At 36.7% G+C, this 25,808-nt stretch overlaps 1 protein-coding gene across 1 annotated transcript in view; it reads right to left on the reverse strand.

Annotated features, from left to right (window-relative positions):
- SEMA3E (semaphorin 3E) overlaps positions 1–25,808 on the reverse strand; it is a 252,994-nt gene that overhangs the window by 69,443 nt on the left and 157,743 nt on the right. Inside the window, exons 3-4 of the mRNA XM_004431296.3 lie at positions 24,258–24,317; positions 22,129–22,248 (exon numbers count right to left, since the gene is read on the reverse strand). Coding sequence (XP_004431353.1) covers positions 22,129–22,248; positions 24,258–24,317 — 180 coding nt within the window. The remainder of the gene's footprint in view (positions 1–22,128; positions 22,249–24,257; positions 24,318–25,808) is intronic.

Here is a 25,808-nt window from a genome sequence, read left to right on the forward strand (position 1 = left end):
TTGAAAACTCCTCAATCCTATGAGTGTTCCTACTGCTGACTGAGTCATACATGATCACAAAGGATCACAGTCCTGGGTGGAGAAGAAAGAAAAGAACTGCTGGTAAAAGGAAAAATAAATCCACCATCTGCACAGTAAGAACTGGACAGCTGCAAGGGAAAGGACGCTTTCTGTAACAGCTGATTTGTCATTCAGCCCTGGCTGGAACCAGACAGCTCTTGGAATTTATAGTGTCAACAAAGGAAATTTTGGAAAGTAGGGTTAACGAGTAAAGTTGTTCATGGTTATCAGAGGAGTCTAGGTTAAGGGATTCCTGGCTTTTTCTCAGGGAAATAGGAAATATGCATATGAGGAAACATATCTACATTGCAGTATTCTTACATAATTAGAAGAGTTTTCCAAAATTATTTTCAAAGCCGGTAATAGCTAAGCTATTCCTCGTTTTATGATTTCCAGGTCATATCTAACCTGCTGTATACTTGATATGAGAAACCCTGCTCCATGATCTACGAGAGTATGTGTTCCACCTTTTTCCCTGCATCTCATTCCTTCTTTTATCAAACCACAAAAATTAGCTTGTTATGCAGAAGTAAAAGGGATGTGAGCATATTCTTAGCATGTTTTATTTTCTTATATGATTATTCTGGAGGCTCACGCCTATAGGTATACAGTCATGTGTCACTTAATGACAGGGATACATTCTGAGAAATGCAACAATAGGCAATTTTGTCATTGTGAAAATATCATACAGTGTACTTACACAAACCTAGATGGTATAGCCTACTACACATCTAAGCTATATGGTACTAACCTTATAGGACCACCATCATTGACCGAAATGTTGTTACACGGTGCATGACAGTATAATAGAATAGAAAAGAAATATAATAAAACTAAAGGAGACAACTAGTGTGTTTCACTAGCACCACATATTGAGATAACAGAATGTAGAATAAACACAGTAGCTAACATATGCTCCATACGACATCATTTCAATGTGTACTTCAATTCAAAGTGCACTTCACTACTCTGTGCACAGCACTGCGCTAGGTGCCGCAAAGGTAATAATTCATTTCTGCAGACCACTTAAGAAGACACAAAACATTTTTACCTAAATATTCTCCTTTATTGCTTATCATAAATCTTTAAGATAGGTATTTAAATATACAGTGAGCCTCCAAAGAACATCACAGAACAGGAACTGTGCCTTCTGGACACTAAATAGGGAAATACAATTAGTACAATAAGTGCCTCAAAGTGAAAAGTCCGATAATGAGGTACAAACTGTTATGAGAACAGGAAATTGGAACCTGAGGCTAGTTCTGGGGGTAGAGTGGTCTGGGCTGAGAGAGGGAGTGGTGATATTCCAGGAAATTTTTCCCAGGAAAACAAAAAACCAATTGAATTGAGATTTATATTAGGAACATTCTCTATGTCTCAGGGGTTGTGCTAAGAACATTGGTAAGAAAACTTACTTCATTGTTACTACAACCTTATGAGACAGATAATTTTATCTTCATATTACAAATAAAGTTTCTGAAGCTCAGAGACATTGAGAAACTTATCGAAATTCACACAGCTAGTAACAGGAAGATCTAATTCCAGGAAGGCATTCTAGAAGGAGAAAAAAACATTTCGTTCAAGGCTTAGATAAAGGAGTTGGTTGGAAAAGAGCGAGTAGCCCTGACTGACTGCAACCAAACTTGTACGGGAGAAATTTAATAAGTGGGAGGGAGAGAAGACCAAGGATGTACATTAGAGCCAGACTGTGAAGGGCAGTGGCACTCTGAGATAGGGCATTTGGACTTACTTCACTCTGTGTGCAATGGTAAGCGCTATTTGGTGGAAAGCTAGGTTGACAATACAACATTGAGGCTTTAAGCACGGATGAAAAGGAAAAGAGTAATATCTTTTAACTGTCATAAGGAGCACAGTAAAAAGAAATGAAAGCATAGGTTTTTAAGAAAACATCATAAATTTCATATTAGGAATGTGTTTAATTGACTGATTTGGATACTTTTTAAACGACAGAAAATAATAGAAACTTGATATAGGATATCAAAAGACGTGTTAGGACTAGGAATTCAGATTTGTGAATGTGTTAAGACTAGGAATTCAGATTTGTGAATGAACAAGTGATGGCAATAATTGACGCCACTGGGGAGGTGAAAGGAATCAGATGATGACGATGCCGCTGCTGCTGTTGCTGATGATGACAGCTGACAATCACGTAACACTTATTATCCGTCAGGCACTATTCTAGGGGCTTTACTTATATTGATCCAATCCTCACAACACACCTATACATGAAGTACTAGCATAGGCTCCACTTTATGGAGGAGGACATAGAAGCATGGAGGGGAAGAGTGACTTGCCCTAAATTACAGAGCCAGGAGGAGACTGGGATTAAGCCCACAGGTACACAAATATTACACATACACATATATATCTCTGACCCACTATCATGAGTTTGGGTTGTGTCCTTCCAGACAAAAAGAGAGAGGTCTGAAAGACACAACCAAAATTCTGGTGGTGATTCAGTCTGGGAAAGGGACTGAGACAGGGGAAATGTTGAAGCAGTACTTTCAATTTATCTCTGTTCTTTGACTTCCTTACAAAGAAGAAGGTAATGACTTGTATGACTATAAATGATTGAAATGATATCATTACTTACATCCTAAATCAATATACCATTATAGAGGAAAACACAGAATAAAAATATATAAAGCCTGAAAATAATGATTTTCCAAAACCCTACTATTTAGACAGAACCATTGTTGAAGCTGGTATATTTTCTTCCAGTCTTCACAGCACCTTTGATATCTTATTTTACAGAGCTCATGTGATATTGAGTTTTACCTGGATGTCAAACAAATGACATGACATTCTATCTCCATTTCATTAAGAAATAGTTTTCAATCTCCAGTGCTATGACATTTTAGGTACAGAACCTTTTCTTCAGCCCCAAAGTTCAGATTTTTATTTAGAAATCACTGGAGTGAAGAGGTGTCTACCAGCCTGGTTTTGTCTTGACACAAGGCAAGCAATTCTCCGTTTAACTACCTCAGTGTCCTCTTGGCTCCTGTTACTTCTGTCCTCTCACATATTTAGCTGATGTAAAATTTACATTCTCTCAACAGTGATTTAGCTACCTGAGGGGAGAGGGATGGGATTCCAAGTCAAGCCCTGAAAGGAAAACATGGTCAGTTTGTTTGTTTACATGGTTGTTTCCTTCCTTCTTGTGTTCGCTAAAGCTGCTACACTGGGGGTCAGTTTTTTGTGCCTTTTTGTTTTGTTTTATAGCCTTTTGCATACACTTTATGTTCAGGCCAGCCTCTACAGCATGTAAGCAATGTGTCTTCACCTAGCCTCCTTCCAGATGTTCCTGGCAAGGTCCTGAGAGTTTGCCAGAAACTTCTCTGCTTCCCATGAGGAGGCGCTGCTCTGTCAAGTAGTACTAGTTGACCCTAAGCACCTTCTTCCAATCTGGTTCTGCATCATAGCTAATAAAATGTCCTTGAACTTTCTAGCATATGGTAGCACTCTCCTCCTTAGTAGCATATGTTGATGCAAGATTTCCACTTTAGTAAAATCCTTTTAGTAATTTCAAGAGAAAATCAGCAAGTAGGTGGTTCTTAAGAGGTAAGAGGTTCTTCACTGTATCACTCTGGGTCCAATCAAGACACAAAAAAACGACACAGTGAGTTAAACAAGGGATGTTTAATATAAACAATTATTAAGTGATGATTGGAGAGCAAGTATAAAGATGAGACGTAGGCTGAGGACAGAAAAACTTGGAAGGGGCGTTCAAACCTCACTGAAGAATGTGGGGTTGCATGCCACTGGATGATGGAGAAGCTCACAGTGTTGTCAGGTCTGAACTCAGGTCTGTCCCCAGGCAAGCGGAACAACCCTCGGGAACACAGAGAAAGTCACCCATGCACAGGGGGAGCTTGGAGTTGGAGACTCCCTCTGCAGAACCTAGCATACTGGGGTGGCATGGGTCTGGGTGGCTCACTGGATGGCCAGCCCCATGGGCCCACAGCCTGTGCGAGGAAAGGGCGCAGGGAAGCAGCAATCTGCACTGGCTGGGGCGCAGCCCCACATGCTCTCAGGTTCCCATGCTGCCTCTGCCAGAATTGAGAGCTGCAGCCAGATGCTGGAGAAAGTTGTGTCCAGCAGACACCTCACACAGAAGAAAACCACAGTGGCTGGGCAGCGGACAAAAAAGCGCATTCTCCAGAAGCCTGGTGAAGAAGCCATACCTGAACCAAGGACAGCCTCTTCCTTCTGGAATGTGTCTCACAGCCACCTACTGACAGAGTTTAGCAAACTTAAGCCAGCTTAAAGGCAATTGATTAGTGACTAACTACATCTGCAGAAACCCTTCCCCTTTGTCACATAACACAACCTAATCACAGGAGTAATATCACATCATCTTTGTCATATTCTATTGGGTAGAAGCAAGTTACAGGTCCCACCCGCTCAAGGTGATTATACAGGGCAGGGGTTGTGGGGCTCAGCCTACCTGAGCATTCCACCTACCACAAGATGCATTATTCATAATCACCAAAAACTGGAAATGACCCAGATGTCCCTCAATATGCGAATGGATAAGCAAGCCGTGATATATCCACACTACGGAATACTCTTCAGCAATGAAACAGAACAACTACTGATATACACACCACTTGATGCATCTCAAATGTTTTATGCTAACTGATAGAACCTAATCTCAAATCTTGCCTACTGTATGATTCCATTTAAATCACATTCTCAAAACTACAAAACTACTGGGACAGATAACAGGTCAGTAGTTGCCAAGGGCTGGGGAGTGAGTGGGAGAGCTTGACCACAAATCCTGTTAGTGGCAGTGGTTACCAGAATCCATGCATGTGTTAAAATTCATAGGATAAATTTAGAATAAATTTATCAAATAAAAGTGAATTATACTGGATGTAAAAATTAAATAACAATACTTTAAAAGAAACAAACAAAAAAAGTTTGTATGTTTTCATGTTCCCACTAGAAAGAAGCATGTAAGAGTTCCTGACTCCATTACATGTTTTTAGTGAATAATTTCAACGACTACTGCCAGGATTATGTTGGGCCAGAAAGAAACAGAGATAGAAATGACAGTTTCTTCCCTAGAGACACTGCAGCATTAATATAGAAATCATAATTCATATTTAAGGTTTGTCTTAAATACAATGAAAATCCAAAGGAAAAGCAATTAACTTCACCAGGTGGAGGTTGTTAAGTATTACAGAAGAGGTGATGTATGAGCTCAGTCTTGAAGGATGAGTTAGGATTTTCTAAGCAGAGAATAAGGATGAGAGTTTTTCAAGTTAAAGGATCAGCATGAGCAAAGACATGAGCGAATACAATGTCTTTGAGACATGGCACAAAATGTCGTGATTGCCTCCTTGGTCTCTTAGGAGAAAGGGGAGTCATGAAGGTAGTGTAGGATCTACCTCCTCCCCCTGTCATGGAGATTCTCTCTTTTGTCAATCTGAATTTTCAGTTTGATTACTAAAGGAACTGTTTTCTGGGGCCAGCCCAGTGGCGTAGTGGTTAAATCCATGCACTTTGCTTCAGCAGCCCAGGATTCGTGGGTTTGGATCCTGGGTGCAGACCTACACACCACTCATCAAGCCATGCTGCAGCAGCATCCCATATATAAAAGTAGAGGAAGACTGGCACAGATGTTAGCTCAGCAACAATCTTCCTCAAGCAAAAAAAGGAGCATTGGCAACAGACGTTAGCTCAGAGCCAATCTTCCTCACCAAAAAAAAAAAAAAAAAAGTGGGGCCAGCCCAATGGCGTAGTGGTTAAGTTCATGCACTCTGCTTTGGCGGCCCAAGGTTCATGGGTTCAGATCCCAGGTGCAGACCTATGCACTGCTTATCAAGCCATGCTGTGGCAGACATCCCACATATAAAGTGGAGGATGATGGGCACGAATGTTAGCCGAGGGCCAATATCCCTCAGCAGAAAGAGGAGAATTAGCAACAGATGTTAGCTCAGGGCTAATCTTCCTCAACAACAACAAAAAAGAAGGAACTGTTTTTTTACAATGTCTCTAGGAAATTATTTTACAAACATCCAGTAGGCATAGGAAATATGGATGTAGAGTTCTGGATAGAGGTCAAGACTGGGGATAAGATTTGGGAGTCAGCAAACAGATAAATATAAAGCCATGTGAATTAATGAAAACATCAAGAAAAGCATGCATCATAGGAAAACACATACCAAGGACAGAATTCCTGCAATTACCAAAATTTAAAGGGCTAGGAAGATAGAATACTCAGAATTTTAAAACTATGACAAAAAAAAAATGGTTCTAAAAACTAAAAGAGGAAAGCTTCTATACAAAAATTATAAATACTGTCAAATGCAGCAGAGAAGTAGCATAAGACGAGGAATTAAAGAGATACCGATCTGGCAACTAGAAGTTCATGAGTAACAGCAATGGGAGTGATTTTTGCAAAGTGATGGATACAGCCTGGGGTGCAGAACCAACGGAAGTTGAGGAAGCAGAGATAGCCAGTAAGACTATTCTTTCAAGGAATTTATATGAAAGGCTAGTCAGTGAAGTCAGGAAATAAATTTATAGGCCAAGTAGAGTTGAGGCTAAATTTTTGTTTGTTTTATTATTATTATTATCATTTTTGGTGAGGAAGATTGGCCCCGAGCTAACATCCATTGCCAATCTTCCTCATTTTGCTGAGGAAGATTAGCCTTGATCTAACATCTGTGCCCATCTTCCTCTATTTTGTATGTGGGATGCTGCCACAGCATGGCTTGATGAGTTGTGCGTAGGTCCACGCCCGAGATCCGATCCCGTGAACACCAGGCCGCTGAAGCAGGGCTTGCAAACTTAACCACTACGCCACCGGACTGGCCCCCTGTTTGTTTTACAATTTTTATTTTAGGATGGAGAACTCTAAACATATGTGTGTGCTGGAAGGAAAGAGAGTGGAAAAAGAAAGAGAGAATATTTGGTAGATTAAAGTAATGAAGAAGGTAAAGGATGTGATAGAGCGAATAAGTGGAATAAGTAATCTTAGCAGGAAGAGTCCAGAGATGTCTTGGTCTGAGAGTGAAAAGGCAGCATCAAATATTTAAATGTAGAAATGGAACAGAGCGGCGGTTATGGACTTTTACTTTATGACCTCCATTTGCTTCTTTAATAGGAAGACCTTTCAAATCTGAGACTTAGGAACTACGAAGTCAGCACTGGATACTTAACATGAAAAAAACATCCAGCGTGCATTGCTATGTACCAGTCCCTAGGGCATCTGCTTTCCCACATATCATCTCAGAAAATCCATACAACTCTGGCAAGTTTGGTATTAAAATAGAGACTTAAGTGGACAGATGAAGAAATTAAAGTTCAAAGATTTTAAGTACCGTCCCAAAGTCACACAGGTAATGGGAAGCAGAACCCAGATTTGAAATTTCACCTGTCTAGCCTCAAAGCCTATATTATTTTCACCTCATTACTTTACCCCCATTGCAACTCCAGAAAAGTAATGGCTTGGACAATGCCAGGAGAGTTAATTGAGGACTAAAAATGATTGACCACATGACACGGGCTCATCTGAATAACAATGGTGACAACCAACATCCTCTAATTGTCTCTAATGATATTCAGCAGTTTGGGAGCAGCAGTGGAGAAAGCAAAAGGTTCAATTGAACCAGGGTTAGTAAATCATAAAGGTGGATACACAAAGAACAAAGTAGTTTGTGGTCGTGTTTTGTGACTATCACTGAAGTGAGGTCTCCACTGTGTCTGCAGTGTGAGGTTCTCCACTGAAGGGAGTAAAATTTGAAGGACTGAGAGAAGAGGGAGATGTTTACTGAGAGCTGAGGATGGAGATCAAGTTGAGAGAAAGATTAGAAGAGCAGCAGAAGGCATAGATTCACGTAGAAGATGCCTGCTTAGACACAATTACTATCAAATCATTATTATCACATCACATATTATCACATAATTATTATCACATCATCATTAAACTCTTTGTATGGCACTTCAGAGATTACAAAATGCCTTCAAATATCATTCAGGAAAGCAGCATAATGAAAAGAACTTGGCCTTGGACCATGAAGCCTAAGTTGGCCACTTACTGTACAGCATTAAGAAGAAATTTAACATCTTTTTACTTTCTTCATTTGTTATATGAGAGCAATAATTCCTCCCTTGTGAGAAGTTATGAGCATCAAAGCAAATGAACAAAAACATCTGACATACGGTATGTGCTCAATAAAGGGTAGTTATATTTATCAAGATTCTCATTGGGATAATTTGATTCTTACAATAAGACTGTGAGGTAGGCAATATTACTTCATCGATATGTAATTTTAGATTTAGAAGATGCCTTTTTGTCTCATTTTATAAATGAGAAAATGGGAGATTAGAGAGAAAAACAAACTTTCCTGAGGAGGTTGAACTAGGGTGAGAATACAGTTTGTTAATTTCGCTCCAGAATTTTCTTCCAGAAATAAAACTGAATCTACCTATTGATCAATCAATCTATATAGATTACCAAAATCTGACAAATGTTTCAGATATGAGAGTATGGATGGACATATAAACCATATTTAACATTTTAATCTTGGAAGAAGGAAGGTTGTTGAAGAAAAGGGAAAGGTGAACATGGAAGCTTCTTTATTTACTGCAAATGCAAAATGGAAAAGATATTTAAGAAGAGAGAGAGAAAAATTGGAGCATCTATGCTCTCCAATGGCACTAAAGATGCAGTTAGTGTAGGAAATACCGAAGAAGACTGTGAAGTCAGTTAAAAAAGGCACAGTGGGTAAAGTGCTCTGTCAAATGATATTTTTTCCAATGTCGGGATTATAAAAGGGCCCCATTCTGTTTGAGTCTCTTATATTACTTTTTTCTTCATTCTCTTGTAGGAAATTGATGGTGATAAACAGTACATCAAGAATCTTGAATTCCTATCGAACTTCTCCACTTCTCTTTCTTACCTTTCTCTGTCAGCTCTTTCATCTTTGCAAATGCTCAAAATAAAGTTTTCACAAAAATATATCTACAACACTGTAGAATTTTAAAAGTTAACACAATAAATGAGTAAAATTAGAGTTTACTTACTTTAAAATATGTTTTAATTTCCCTTTGAAAAGTAAAACCTGACAAAATTCAATTTGCCTGACTGGAATAAGCAAGTCATTTTAATTAAGCCAATATTTTAATTAGGCCACCAAATTTAACTCTATATACTTCTGTTCTGCATCATGCCCATGAATTAGCAGTTTTGCATGCGATTGAATTTAAAACTAATTTAACTCGACTACAATAAAATTCAAGTTTCCTATAAGGAGCCAACATCTTCCTTAATCACCTAATGTTACTCAAATATCTTAGTGAAAATACTCTTGAAAACAAGAAAATCCCATCAGGTTAGCATATTGTTTTCTTATAGTCATTAAGTTTCAATGAATGTCAAATGCATCTTTAGAGTTAGAGAATTTTAGTAACATCTCAAGGTATATTTTTTTCAAAATTTCTCCAGATACTTTCAAAAGAATATCTAAAAACTGAATCTATTTCACATCATTTCTAAGCTACAGCAGGCTAATGCGGCTACTACAAAATATCCACCATTACTCAAAAGTCATTGTGTAAGGAAAAGAAATCTGCTTAGCACAGTATTATGCATGTGAAAAGTGATAAGCTGTGATAACATTAAGCTTTTGGCATGACGTACAAAAGTTCATACATAGAAAGTGTCTGCTCTTTCTTTGCAATGGATTTTTATTGTGGACACTGTGCATTATGTTGTTAATGACCCTTAGATAGAGCATAATGTCATAATCATATCTCAAAGCTCAAAGCTAGAAAACAGCTAATTTTTATAGAGTGCTTATTTCACTACTGGGGTAAATTGTAAATATATATGATTTTTATTATATTTTTATATTCAAAATATTTTTATTGATATTTTATATTTAATTATCACTACTGAGTCTATGAAGACAATATTATTGAAATCCCTATGAGATGATACCTGGTTAAATTACAGTGACAAATGAAAACTCAGGTATTCCTCAATCCAAAGCTTACGCCATTAATCTCTACACTCTTCCATCCTAATGAGAACTATATGACAAATCTTTATTCCTGGACTCACTTTGATTGCCAAGAAGGTCAATATCACAATCAGGAAATACTGGCTTCATTCTCCTTCCCTGTTCCTCTTTTCCCACCACCTCTTTATGTATAATCCAACTGTTCTCTTCCATCATTTTTTCCCAATTTTACTTTTGATCTTTGTTTTAAATTTTCTATCAGTTTCAAAAGGCAAAAGTAAGGGGTCATAATAGGAATTATTTTTCACTGGGTATTTTCTCTATGTTCAACACTGAACTGGATATTTTCTATTTGCTCCCTCAAAAAATGCCCCAACAAACCCATTTGGCAAATGTCAAGCAGCTCTTAAATGGCCAACCGAAAACTTCAAGAGCAATTCAAAAATTCTAAGACTCAATAAATGTATGAAAAGATGCTCAACTGTAGTAGTCATCAAGAAAATGAAAATTAAAACCACAATGTGGTATCACTACACACCCACCAAAATGGCTAGAAAAAAGACAGACAATATCAATTATTGTCTGTGGAGTAACTGGAACACTCATACATTGCTAGTGGGCAGGAAATTGGTACAATGACTGGAAAATAGTTTGATAGTATTTACTAAAGTGTTTACATCTGCATCCTCTATTACCCAGTAATTCCACTCCTAAAATATACTAAGCAAAAAGATGTGCATATGTTTACCAAAAGACATGCACAAGAGCTTGACAGCTCTAAACAACCTAAATGATCAGCAAAAGGAGAATGGGTAAATAAATTGAGGTATATTCATACAAAGAAATACTATAGAGCAATGAGAATACATGAACTACAACTTCACACAATATGGAGTAATCTCACCATATTATTAAGCAAAAGAAGCTAGATACACAAGAAATACATGCTGTATGATTCCATTTATATAAAATTCTAAAAGAGGCAAAACTCATCTATGGTGATAGAAGTCAGGATAGCGATTATTTGGAGAAGATAGTGACTGGAAAGGGGCACAGCAGAGACTATGGGGTGCTGGTAATGTTTTATTTGTTGATCTGGATGCTGGTTACATAGATGTGTTCAACTTGTGAAAACTAATTATGGGCACCTTTTTTTATCCGTACACTTTTCTGTACACATTTTATAAGTTAACAAAAAGTATACCTAAAGAATATCTCTGATCCCTATGTTATGCTGCTTAATTTACGTTTTAAAAATCAGAAAAGTAAAAACAAATGCCTCTTACTATGTTATCACCAAACCTTTTCAAGAGATGGCACAATCTACATAATTAAAAGAAAAAAGTATGTGAGGGAGGGCACATATAATTCTATCTTATAAACACTTTCACCAATTTCTCAATTTGGACTTAGAATCTTAGAGTTTTACATCAAAGTATGAATGTAAAAACCCATTTATTCATTCATTCCCTCCCTCGTTCATTCATTCCATGGTTACTGACTACTCAATTCCAAGCATTTAACAGCTTTGAGCAGGTTCCTAATCCTTCTAGTGCTTGAGTAACAAATGCAAATGCCTGTCAGGGCCAGGTGGAGAGGCAAAATGGCAGGGGCTGGGTGTAAGTGCACTGTGTGAGTGATGGGGACTGTGGAATAATGTTAAGCACATGCCCCTATGTGAGCAGTGAGGCAGCAACTACTTAACACCAACTGAGTCTTTTCATGTCAGTCCAATGGCAATCACAATTTACTATGTGAAACCAACCGGTTTTCAAATGTAGGCTCTTGAAAAGAAAACAAACAAGAAACACTGTTTGTGACAAAGTACATCTGTGAGATGAATCAGGCGTATGGCTGCCCATTTATAACATCTGATCAAACTAAAGAGATATCAATGCCAACTGGGCTACAGCCGTGAGCAGCTCATTTGCCCTTGAGGTGCCCAACCACTCAAGCACCACACTCCTTCTCTGCTTCACTGTTGCCTCAGGATTAACAGTTTAAAAATAAATCACTCAATTACACACACTATGGTTCATTCTTACTATAAAATATTATGCAGCCATTTAAATGAATAAGATAGAATTATGTCCTAATATATATAAAGTTATGTCCATGAAATATTTTTGAGTAAAAATCAACAAAATCAGAACTTCAGGTAGAGTATTAACATTTTTTGTTACTACACATACATGCACACGCGTTTAGAAAAATCAACATCAAACTATTAACAGAGGAGTGCCATGGAGGGGTGGGCAAAAGTTGGTACTGGAGCACTTTCACTTTTTATTTGATTGACTTCTTCCATGTTTTCATGATTTTTAAGTGGGAAAAAAAGCCCTCATCGCAGAGCTCACTGCTCCCTGTGGATCTTTAATTAGTTACAGTTCTGGCCCAACAGAAGCCTCTCCTGGTGGCTCATTCCCCAGCGGCCAAGAGGAAAGCCGCTCAGCAACACAGCATCACCCAATTTCTCTCTGCGCCTTCTCTTTGCTCACAGGACGTGGTGCTGGAGAGTGAGGCTTCTTAGGAACTGCCGCACACACAGAGAGTGTGAAGAGAGAGCTGGAGCTGTAAGTGAAGCGTGTCAAGCAGTCTGCCTTTCCAAGAGATTTCACATAATCATTCTCAGACAAAAACTAGCACAAGGAATCCTGTTTTTCTTCCCACCAGAAGATCATGTAACCCACCTTTCACTATTAGGATTGACAGGACAGAAAGATCTGAAGGAACAATCCTTCTATTCTGAGACATTTTTAAATAACCTTAGGGATTTTAAAAATCACAAAAATAATAGACTGCAAGCTCCTGGAGAAAGTGTTATACTCGCCTTTTTACACCCCAGGGATTATAATATTGCCTTTGTTATGTCCTGCACCGAAAAATATTTTTGCAGTATAGAAAGCAGAAGAAACAATGTAGAAAAAGACTGAGCACCTGATACACAAGATGTATCACTTTTTTAAATATTGATTTTATTTGTCTTCTAATGCTAACTTCTAAATAAATCTCGATACAATGCGATATGAAATTTGAAATAGCCTTCACCTACTCAAAAAAATTTTGTCTTCTTTTTTAAAGAACTATTGATATACTGTCTTTATTTGATAGCTACTATGTTAGTGCAAATAATTTCCTCTTTCACATTTAACTTTCAATATCTGTTTCAATGGTTAAAATATTTCCATTCTCCCTGCTTAAAAAAAAAAAAGTATCATTGTCAGGTAATTTCTATTTTCATTTCCTGTAATTTCCATTATGCTTCCAGTCAAAAATACAAATACAGCACCTGGTCTGCAGAATGAAAAACTCTAAGACTGAGGCCAAAACAAAACATAAACCTGACTTCATAGGGTGATACACTTTACCGTGTAATCACTTACTTAAAATGAGAATACAAAAAATTGCCATAATTTCTAAATCAATAAAATATTTCTATGTATTATTTTCACATAAATGGATCAGGAAATTACAGATCAGAGTTACCTTTCAAAACATGTGACCAACAAGGTTTATAAAAATATCTTGATGCAAATTATAATCTGGACATTTTTGTTAACTACAGGCCTGTTTAATATGTAAAAATTATCTGAAAATAAAAATGTTGCTAAATACTCAATGCAAATTTTCATATATTTATTCTATTCAAATGGCTAACTCCCACACTAGATTTTACAAAATTATTTTAAAATTATAAGCTTTAACAGTTTTTCACCTGTTAAGGTAATTTCAGCTAAACAAATAGAAATAAACAGAGAACTAACAGAAAAACATTAAAAGAACAAATTTGAAAATCTTTGGAATTTTGTGGGTTTAGAAGCTGGGTATGGCAAAAGTTAATATTAAGCAAAATAATTTGTGAAATCAAGACATGCATATTTCTTTGTGAAAAACACAAAGAATATTAAATGCATGGATCTGTTGACCTCAGCTGTGGAAAACAAATTACTAACATCAGTCATACAACTCTAATGGCTAACTTTTAAACCTCTAGAAACTGTTACTAGTTTTGTTGGCTATCCCAATGGAGTTTTTACTCTGTACTATAAGCAGAAACTAAAATTTAATCTGTTAAAACACAAATATTAATTAAGCACCTCTAAGAAAAATATATCTGATAAAAATCCATGTATTTATAACATGTGTATTTCAATCTATTTTGGATACTTAAATATTATCGCCTGAAAAGATATTTTCAATATTTATTGAAAATAAAGGGTTCAAGCTCTAAAGGACCCAGTAAAACATACGACTCTAAAAGGCAAGAATCCTATTATATCTCAATAGTAATCTCTTACTGGCACATTACAAAATATTTAACTAGTGAATACGAACAACTAGAAAAACACATCATTTCCAGTCTATGAAGTACAAATGTGGATTAACTTGGTAAGGACATTATTTGGGTACAGTTTCTAACATATTTTCAGAGACATTTATACGGGACTGAGATAGATATAACTCATTATTTTGAAGCTGATAATATCCCAACTTAAATAGCTATGCTGCTACTTTCTGCACTAGAGGAAGCTTGTGTCAAAATCATATACTGAAAATCAAAAAAGTGCATTATTGATTATCTTTGGTGCTAAACACATTTGCACAATTAATTTAGTCTGCATACTTAAAAATTGCTTTTTTTAAGCAATATAAATAAGCTTTAAATAAAAATACACTGAGACAATATACCCTACTAATGAAATATGGCAGCAATCTATATTCAAACGCTTATGCTCTCAAGGACAATCAAATTTTCCCATGTTTAGACAGACAAATGTTGGCCCACACATTGATCCCTTAATTTTTCTTTTTTTTTTTGTGAGGAAGATCAGCCCTGAGCTAACATCCATGCCAATCCTCTTCTTTTTACTGAGGAAGACCGGCCCTGAGCTAACATCCATTGCCAATCCTCCTCCTTTTATTCCCCTTTTTCTCCCCAAAGCCCCAGTAGATAGTTGTATGTCACAGTTGCACATCCTGCTAGTTGCTGTATGTGGGACGCCGCCTCAGCATGGCTGGACAAGCAGTGTGGTGGTGTGCGCCTGGGATGTAAACCTGGGCCGCCAGTAGAGGAGCGCACGCACTCAACTGCTAAGCCACAGGGCCGGCCCCCATCCCTTAATTTTTATGGTTCTTGCAAGGAACAGTGCAGGTTTCTTTTAAGAGGAGAGCCACGGACGAAGTTTGAAAAAGAATGACTTCATTTCTAACCCTTCACTCTATGCCTTTGCCTTGCCTCTCCCAGAAACATCCTCTTAAAACACTTGTGCTAACACAATCTTCCTTTCATATGTAAGCCATGGAAAGGATAGTATGGTAGGCAGAATGCTAATGGTACCCAAATTCCCACCCCCACTTATAGACGTCCTGTATAATCTCCAGCCATTGGGTGTGGGTGGGACCTACAAATATGGTGAGAAACCACTATCTAGATTAAAGTACTTTATATGGTGAGAGTATAGTAATTGTCATGATTAGGTTACATTATATGACTCTCTCTTAGTACACTGGACAGAAAGATTCTCCTGCTGGCCTTGAAGAAGTATGCTGCCATGTTGTGATAGGGCCATGGGGCAAGCAGCTGCAGGTGGCCTCTAGGAGCTGAGAGCAGCCCCTGTGTGACAGCCATGAAGAAAATGGCGACTTGAGTCCTATAACTGCAAGGAACTGAATTCTGTCAACAACCACAAGAACTTGGACTACAACCCTGAGCTCCAGAAAGATCACAGCCCAGGCAACACTTTGACTTCAGCCTTGAGAGACCTGGAGCAGTGGAACTAGCTAAGCTGTGCCTGGACTCCTGCCCCACAGAAACTGTGAGATAACAAATGTGTGTTGTTTTAAGCCACCAAACTTTTGGTAATTTGTTTTGCAACATAGGAAACTAACACAAATGGTAACACGCTACTATCATTGTGCTAAGTAATGAAAGCGATTTTAATTTTGCAGGAGTTCAAGGCCTTTGCCAAGTCTCTAGAAATATATGTTTTATACCTGAAGCTCCAGGGGCTTTTTGTCTGAACCTCTACATTCAACACATAATTTCCATTTTCTTTGAAAGGTGAGTAAAATTAGAGGTAGATATAAACTTGCAGTATCTTATGTAGTACTTTATATTTCTATAGCATTTTACTATTTAAAAGGTACTCTACTACTTCTGAGAGGATAGCAGCAGAGGCATACATTCTATTCTCTATATTCTCCCAGAAAAACAGATGAATCAACTGGGAATGCAAAACCAAAGCTCACTGACAAAAACTACAGCAAAACAGATTGTTCAGATACCTCCATGAGCCCCCAGGTATGATCAGGTGTGGGTGAATGAATGCGAGCAATAAACCACACAGGGTATTAATATCATGCAGGAGGAGCAGAGAGAAGCAACTAGGTTTTGTTAAACCTGAGAAGAAAAGAACTCTCAAATTTCCAGTAAGTGCATCACTTTAGAATGGCAGCTGAGGCTGGGAGGAATTTTTGTCTGATTCAATCTATGGGTGATTGCAAGGGATCTACGGGAAGGATGAAATCCTATGAACCCTCAAAATTAACCAGCCCACCTCCCTTCCAAGAAAAAACTGCTGGGAGAATACAATTTGTCTAAGAAACGGATAAAGAAGGTCAGGGAAAAAGCAACATCCAGATAAAAGAGGAAGATATCATAGCCAGAAGAATCAACATATCTCTCTCTCTCCATATTTCTGAATACTTCACAAAACAAAACAGAATGGTGAGTTCTAGAATGTGAAGCTAGACTTCTATTTGGATCCATACTTCCCTTCTAAAAGTTCAGGAAAACTAATTTTATATAAAAATGAGAAATAGAAAAAGATCCCAGCTGAATTCAGTACAATGTTATTATAAGAAAAAAGAATAAAAAACAGAATAACATTACCAGAAACAATGAAAGTTTCTCAAAAAGTCATGCCAGAAAATGGATGAGACGCAACCGTAACTTAGTATCTCAAGAGAAGCTAAAATAAATTAAGGAATGATAGAAGAAATGAACGAAAAACATAAATCAAAATTAGAAAAACTCAAAAATGAGGTGATAGAATTCAGAAAAGACTTTGAAATAAAAAGAAAAAATCATTTTGAAAATGAGGACTAAACTAGAAGGGGCATAAGAACAAAAAAACACCAAGAGTATGCCCGCTGAGGGAAAAAAAACAGGTAAAAATAAAAACAAAACATAAAAATAAACAATTCAATCTGGGAGCTTATTACACAGTATTCCACTTGAGGAAATGACCCAGCAATACAGTCACATGATGTGTACCTCTTATATTTATATTATACTTCAGTAAAAAAATTAAAAATAATGAAATGAAGAGAGAAAAGTGATTCAAGAGAAAGTTGGCTTCAATCCTTTATGCCAGAAGACCATGGCTTGCATCGATATTTTACTGAAATTCCTCTCATAAAGGTCTCCAAAGACTTTCTAGGACCAATGACACTTTGACTTTGAAACTTCTAACATAAGTAATCACCCCTCATTTCTGTGCTGTCTCATTCTCTTATTTTCCTCCTAACCTTCCTAGTCACTTTAATATTCTGTGCAGGTTTTTCTTCCTCTGCCAGCCTTTCAAATATTGGTGTGTCTGGGCTCCATATTCAGTTATTTTTCCTTTTCACTCAAATTCTCTTCCTAAGCAATGATATCATACCTAAAGATCTCAGCTTTCACACATATATAATTCTCAATCTGCATTCTCAAATCTGCATTCCTAGCTCAGGTCTGTCTCTTGAAAAACAGCCCTTTATATCCAACTGTTACTGAGATCTCTCTATTGACTATCAGACAGTCCCCCTCCTTGGCAAACTTGCTCCCCACCCAGCCCTCTTTAACTTCAAGAAGGTAAGTGGTCATATGCTCTCATTTGACAAGTAATTTCAGCTTTCTCTATATACTATCCTAAGAAAAACCTTCTTTCAACACTCCTACACTTTTTATATCCTTCCTCATATTTCTTTTCTTTACCAAGTCTATTTCTGGATTAAATAGGCAATATTACTGCCTTCATTTTGTCACTATTCAGTTATTTCTTAATCTCCTACGTTCTAATTACTCATCCCTTTACCAAAAGCGCCCTCTCCGTAGCATTGACGAAGTTGTCTATCATTAAAAAAATTTTTTTTTCCTTTCACAAGTGTTATTCTGAATCTGCACTAACCTGATTTGTCTTACACTACTCTGTCTGCTCAGCCTGTTCACACTGATATTCCCTAGACATTCTACTGTGGCCGAAATAATGGCATTTTCCAAGTTACTTTGATAAAGTGAGAGGGAGAGAAGGAAAGTGAGAGAAAAAAATAAGACAGACAGAGAATGAGAGAGAGAGAGAAGAGAGGAGAGGAGAGACTCCTTTAGGGACCGTTAATTCCCTAGGGTTCAAAAATTCAACCTATTCTGATAACACCCTCTCCTAGCTCCAGGATCAATTTTTCAAATAACCGTACATGGAAATGAAAAAGTTAAAACTGAGAAATACTGGGCATTTTTCACGTTCTCAAAAAAACCTACTCTGCCTCCTTAGCTCCTTCTTCCTGTTAAACACTTTGTTTTTCTTCCCAAATATCAAGAAATAAAATCGGAATTGTTTTTAAATTCCCTTTCATCAGCAGCATCCAATAAAATGTTAAGTTATGTAAACCCTCCTGCTGAGCAGCTTCTCACATCAGTTCCACACTTCCTTTCCTTTGCTATTGCGACAACACTGTTAAATATCCTCATGATCTCCCACAAAGACTCTTATAATAGCCTCCTTTAATTTCTCTCTGCCTTTCATCTCTCTCTGCTTGAATCAATCCTTAATATTACTAATGTCATGTCAATTAAACACTCTGCTCAAACTCCTTCACAGTCTCCATGCTGTATTCAGAAATAACTTCAGAATGCCACTGTCTAGCATTAAAATCTCCACCAATTTGCCCCAGCTTTATCTCCTGTTGTTCTCCAACCAATGAGATTAATGTCTATGAACCTATCCCATATGTGCCTGCCTCTGAGGTTTTTAATAAAAGTATTTTTCTTGCCTATAATAATTTGTATTTCCCATTCCCTCATACAAAATCTTATCAAAACACCAAATGGAGTTTTGGAAATAAATGTCTCACTGCTCTTATCATATGGCCACAAGTTCCTCTTATGACACATACAGAATTTTTTTCAAAATATGTTTTTAATCATATTTGATAATTACAGGAGAAAAAATATTCAATATCATATATATGAAGGTGAATTACATGGAGTTCCACTTCTGCTAACGACCACACAGCTTGTACTGGACTAACTCTTCCACAGATAATGATGATAAACTCAGTAAAAAATATATAAAAACAATTATTTGAAGGCACCGGAGATCAGTTAAGAGCAGATAAAGACTGGAGAGTTTTTGACTCAAAGACACCCCCTAATTCATGTGGTGAGAAACGGCTAGAACTTGAGCAAAAAGCTAGAAACTTACTAGCTTGGCAAGTCATAGAACAGAGATTTAAAGTACCAGATCAGCTGAAAAGTGAGATGATATACCCAGAAACTGAGGGGAGTAGCCTAAAATCTGTACATTTTCTCTCCCAAATCCTTAGCTGACACTTGAATTGCGTGTGCAAGCAGAACATGAAAAGCAGTGCTGGAAAGTTGAAAGAGATTTGTGGCTGCTGCCCATGAGTCTGAGTTCAGTCAAACCACTTGCTAGAATAAAAATCAGCTATCTTCAAAAGATAATAGAATCCAGAATCCAGAATGAAATCATATAATCTATAATGTCCAGTACACAATAAAAATTACTAGACATGCAAAGAAATAAGAAAATATGGTCCACAATCAAGAGAAAAAGCAATCAATGCAAACTTTCCATAAGTTGACCTAGATGTTAAAATTAGCACACCCAGATTTTAAAACAGCTATTAAAAATATGTTCAAGGGCTTAAAGGAAAATATAGCCACATGAATAAAAATATGGGGGAATGCTGAGTATAAAAATGGAAAATATACAAAATGAAAGTTCTAGAACTGAAAAGTACAATGTCTGAACGGATCATTAATGGGGTGGGCTTAACAGCGTATAGGAGATGTCAGAAGAAAGGGTTAACGAACTTGAAAATAAATCAATAGAATTTATTCAATTTGAAAAACAGAGGAAAAAAAGACTGAAATAAAATGAACACAATCTCAGTGATCTGTGGGACAGCACCCAAAAGTCTATCATATATGAATCCCTGAAGGAGAGGAATGAGGGAATGAGGCACAAATATTATTGGAAATAATAGTTGCCAAAAATTTGCCAAATTAGGTGCAAAACATAAACTTCTATATCCAAGAATCTTAGTATTCCAAGAAATATAAATACCAATCTCTCTACCGCCACCATTGCCACACACACACATAGGCACACTACAGAAAATCTGCTGAAAACCAAAGATAAAGAGAAAAATCTTAAAAGATAAAGCAATTACAAACAGGGTAATATCAATATGAATGAAATCTTAATTTACATAAGAAAAAGATTTGAAGATAATAAAGCATTTCTGAAATTCTGAAAGAAAAAAAAAGGTAACTCAGAATTCTATATCCAGGGAATATATCCTTCAAAAATAAAGACAAAATAAAGGCATTCTCAGATAAATGAAAACTGAGAGGGTTTGTTGCCAATACATCTGCATCACAAGATTACATATTCTGACTTCGTACGTATGTATACATGTGTTTGTATACGTATGTATATATGTATAAACATATGTATACTTTGTATATCTGTGTATAATGTAAATATTGTGACTTCACACAGGACTGGTCTGCCTTCTACATCTCTGTCTAAAGTTCTCCCATTATATCATCTGCATTGTTTCTTTAAAATAATTCAGTAAATACACTGTGATGTGTTTATGTACGCTACTTAATTTTAATCTACAACTAGAGGTGGTTAGTTAACATTTAAATTACGATAATCAAAAATCCTGCCTGTAAGGATACTTAATAGCTGAAGTACTCCAATCAGGGGCACTCTCAAAGAGGCACCTAGAGTAAGCACTTCAAATATTGCTAATTATATGTGTACCTGAGTGTTAACCAGTATAAGGAATAACAGAAATAATTTTTCACTAGTGAAATGAATTTTGTTCTTTATATGTGTGGTGGCTGAAAATATTTTATAGTCAGTCACTGCTGCCCTTTCATAAATGGGGTATAAGAATCAAGAGAGTCTAGCTGATTCACTACAGAATATCTAGAACTCTGTGTTATCTGTGTCTCATCTTAATGTAGAATTCTGCCTTCTGACCTAAATGAAAGGTAACAGATCCTGACATCAGAATATTGTTTACAATGCTTCACAGTGAAACTGATGTAAGGTACTTGAAAATGTGCCTAAAATAAATGAGAGCTGAGAGTTTACTCAGTTTGTTGCAACAGGTTATATGACTGATCTTTAACCCTGCTCATTAGTAAATTTTATACGTATGTGGCAGAATTCAGTTGAGATTTGCTTTCATTATACCATATCACCTAGTGGTGGAGTCTTGGGGGAAGAGACATATAGCTCTCATCCACTAATATTTAGCCTAAGTCATTTTGCAATCTCCTCCCACCCCCAACTCCACCTCCCCCACCTCACCTGGCTGAGAAAAAGAGTAATTTCAGAATCAACAAGTGTTTCCACGTCCTTTGTAAAATACTATATGTAGTAATTTTATTTATATCAATTTATTTATATATATATACATGTGGGTATATACATATGTATATTCATTCTAGTTTGGTGGTTATATTAATAAAAATTTATATAAGAACACAATAGAGATACAGTTTAATATTAAGAAATATTTTTAAGTGGACAAATTAAGTAAATGAAATTGTTCAGTGAATGAATACATAAAGAATTAATTGGTTCACAGATTTCACAGCTGACAAGGATTTTAAAGGCCCAGAGAGATCATTTCTTTGACTCAAGCAAACTGAATCAGTAGATCACAAATGCTTTTCTCTTTTGTCGGAGGAAATGCCACACCCTTTCTTTTAAAAGAAAGTTCTTTTAAGCATTACTTTTATTGATAGCAATAAATGAAATCACCTTACCTCTAAATGGTACCCAACTCTGATGAAGGCACAAAGTGGGTCAAAAGCTCCAGTACCACAGGTCAGAAGGTGTGTCCTATTATAATGATGCAAAACTCGAACATAATTGGCACATTCACTCTAAAGCAGGGAAAAAAAGCAGAAATGGGTTAGTGTAATAAAAATGTCTGGCCCTTTTTTCATTTCTGTTTTCCTAACCCTAGAAATCTCATGTTTAAGTCTCCCTTGGCTAGAGGAGGTAACAAGGAGCAGATGGAAAAAGGACAGAGACCAGCAGAAGAAGAGACCAGGGTGACCAATGCACATTTTAGTTAGTGGTGATCCATGAATTACATTTACTAACGAGAGCGTATCATTTTCACGTATTCTACTACACAATTGAGGATTTAAAAAACCACTATTCAGAAATGTATTCAAGTGCAAAGATTTGCATGGCAATACATTCCACTGAGTAATTAAGTTATTCCCAAAGCTTTTATTTTTTAAAAGTACATATAAACAATGAATCAGCATAAAGTCAGAAAACTAATAATTAGAAAATGCTTCATTAATGCATAAGGAAACATGCAGACTTTAGGGCATTACAGAGTTTTGATGTTTGAGAAAATATCTATCTTCAAACTCAAATTCACTGAAATCACTTCCAAAATTTTAACACATTTAATCACTAGGTGAGTTTTATGATCAGTATGCTGAATTAAAAAAAGAGTTTAAAATTGTTCCAAACCAACTTGGCTAAATTAATCCTAGCAAACACCTTGTTGGCAAATTAGCTATCTTTAGCTTATTTAAAATAAATTATGAGAGAAATACTAAACTTTTTAATGCTAAATATTACTTTGGGTAACAATACATGCAATAATCAGTAAATATAATGTTTTATAAGGACAGATTGTGACTTTAAAGGCTCCCACATCACAGTATTAGGATGAAAAAGCCACAGAACCATCTCACCATAAATGGTTCAGATTATAGCATTCCCTTGGTAAGAATAAGGAATGCACTGCTGAACTGATTATCCAGGGCATACAGACAAATTTATTTCTTCAATTTCCCACTCGTGTAGCATTTTATTCTGCGGGTGACCCATATAGTTGGAAAACTCTAATCATTCAGGTATGGGGAAAATATTCTATTCTCACACTGCTATAAGCAGCTGCTTTTCATCTCTTGAAACACTGTCACATCTTGACTGAGCGAATTAAATCACATTTCGGCTCAGTTGGGCTGAGATTGACAGAGCCTAAGAGCGTGTTCAATTAGTCACCATCACGCTGCAGACTAAGGCAGCAAGAATGTCTTGACTCACTCCTTGGCTGTGAGCGAGTTGCTACAGGCAATCAGGAGTTGTGTGTTACTCTTTTACATGATATTTTGTTTTCTTACTGAAAAAAAGGGTAAGTTAACTTTCAAAAGGAGACGTGCATGCCTTCCTCCCAAGACGAGTATGGTGTCACGGGCCAGCTACACCTCGCACATGACAGTACCTCTTTCCTTCAGGTTTTAGTGTGCTAGGCTCTCTGTCAGAGACGCTGCTGCTGCACGACCATCTCCCACCCACATCTCCCACACTGCAGGGACGCTGTGGAGAAATGGAGCACTGATTCTCTAAGGAGGACAGACCTTACAGACATCGTGGAATAAGTCAGGCATATTTATTGCCTTCTTCTTTCAAACTTCTCCTTTCTTCTCCTTTTTTTCTTCATTTGTTTATAACTTACTAATCAAAGTGCAATGAAATCTCAAAAACAATGTGCTTAGCATTTCCTCAAATTAAAAAATTACCTGCAATTATTTTTCTCCCAAATACATAGGAAATAAGCATTAGTATAAAGAATTTATAAATCTGGGTTGATTAAAATATAATAAAACAAAATAAAACCAAGATCTGGATGACACCTCAGCTCCCTTTAACTCTACATTGAAATTAATTTTTAAATAATTACAAATATGTAATGCGTATGTACATATTATATATATATATGTGTATATATATTTTTTTCTTGCTGAAATGAATTGCATATGTGAATCTTAAGAGCGAATAAAAGGCCAGGGATTGGATTCAGTCCTCTGTGATTGACCAGGGATATAACTGACGATTTCTTTAATGTACAATGCATAATACTTACTGCATCTTTTCCTTTCATTATGCATTCTTCTATTTTTAGTGCTGTACTAGGCCAGTGTATCTGAAATAAAACATAATATACTATTATGCAACTAAATATAAAAATAAACCACACTGAAAAACCATTTCATTTTGTTCTGCAATTCAATGTTTTCATTTTGTTCTATTTTCTGAGAAGATAAAGCAAGACTTTTTCTTCTTTACACCATTATTTGCACAAAGACACTTATCTTTGAGTTTATACTTCAGGTTAAACCTTATTATTATTATTTTTAAATCTTTTTGAAGGCTTACCTCAAGTCTCAGCCCTTCAGAGACCGCCCACACTTCAACCAGCCCTGCTCTGTACTTGACCTACCATAACCTCTGCCAGCCAGTCTTTCTCTTGAACCTGACAGTCTGCCCTATAAGTTCGGGTACCCCCTTTGAGTTTGCTTTGCATTTTTACCACTTAGCACAGAACCTGGTGTGTGGTGGACCCTACACACCATGCATGTAATGTTTTCTACATGAAAGGATTAAAGCATGAATGACTCTTTAAGTGCTAATTTATAATATATCACCTAATAATATACACCACACAATGACTTTGAATATTTTTTAAAATATTGTTTACCTCTACCAGTTTCCCACTGGATTTCAGGAAATTTTCATTATATTTCAAGTTTGTTGGTTTCTTCCTTGAAGAGAGAGAATATACCAAATACTTCTTTTTCATCTCTAATATTACCTAGCACTTCGCTGGGGCCACAGGCGGAAATCAGTAAAGACTTGTTCTCTGATTCCACAAATTTCTGACCATGAAGTGTATATTTTTAAGGAAAGAAAGTGTTTTCTCCATCATTTCCTTTTCTTTTCTCAGACTGCTTCTGTTCCTCTTGTTGCCCAAACTATAGAATTAATTATACCATGTGCCTGACAGTGTGATAAGAACTTTTAGTTTTTCTTTCTTCTGCTTTGTAAACTCATGTGCAGAGGTTAGAGTTTGTCACACTACTCAATTCACGGCTCATTATTATCACTGGTCTTGAAAGGTCCCTCTCTTATTTTAATTATTTATTTCCTTCCATTTCCCTCTCCATGTTCTACTTGCATCCCTCCAGGGGGCAATCCTTGTAAACTGTGGCCAGGAATTTTTTGTTTGTTTGTATATACTCTTACAAAATATATATTATTGCTTTTTGTGCACATTTTTAAATTTATGTGAATGGTATTTTTAATTTATGCAAACCCTTTCTCGTATTTTTCACTGGGTTTTTAAGATCCCTCCACAGTCCAATGTATACATATAGTCTGTTGTTTCTAATTGCTTTGTAATATTCAGGATATGGATCCCCCTCATTTTCTTATCTACCCTCCCAATGATGGACACTCAGATTGCCTCCAAATCTCTGCCACATCAAACACTGGTACATCTCTGTACATGTCCCTTGGGGATCTGTATAAGAATATCATTGGTATCTACGACCAGGAGCAGAATTGCTGGGTCTTGGCGTAAGCATATACTTAATTTGTTAATGTAGTGGCAGACTGCTCTCCCGAACAGCGACAT

The sequence above is a fragment of the Ceratotherium simum genome, chromosome 1, assembly GCF_057802395.1.
Source record: "Ceratotherium simum simum isolate JZ-2026a chromosome 1, ASM5780239v1, whole genome shotgun sequence".
NCBI classification, from domain to species: domain Eukaryota; kingdom Metazoa; phylum Chordata; class Mammalia; order Perissodactyla; family Rhinocerotidae; genus Ceratotherium; species Ceratotherium simum.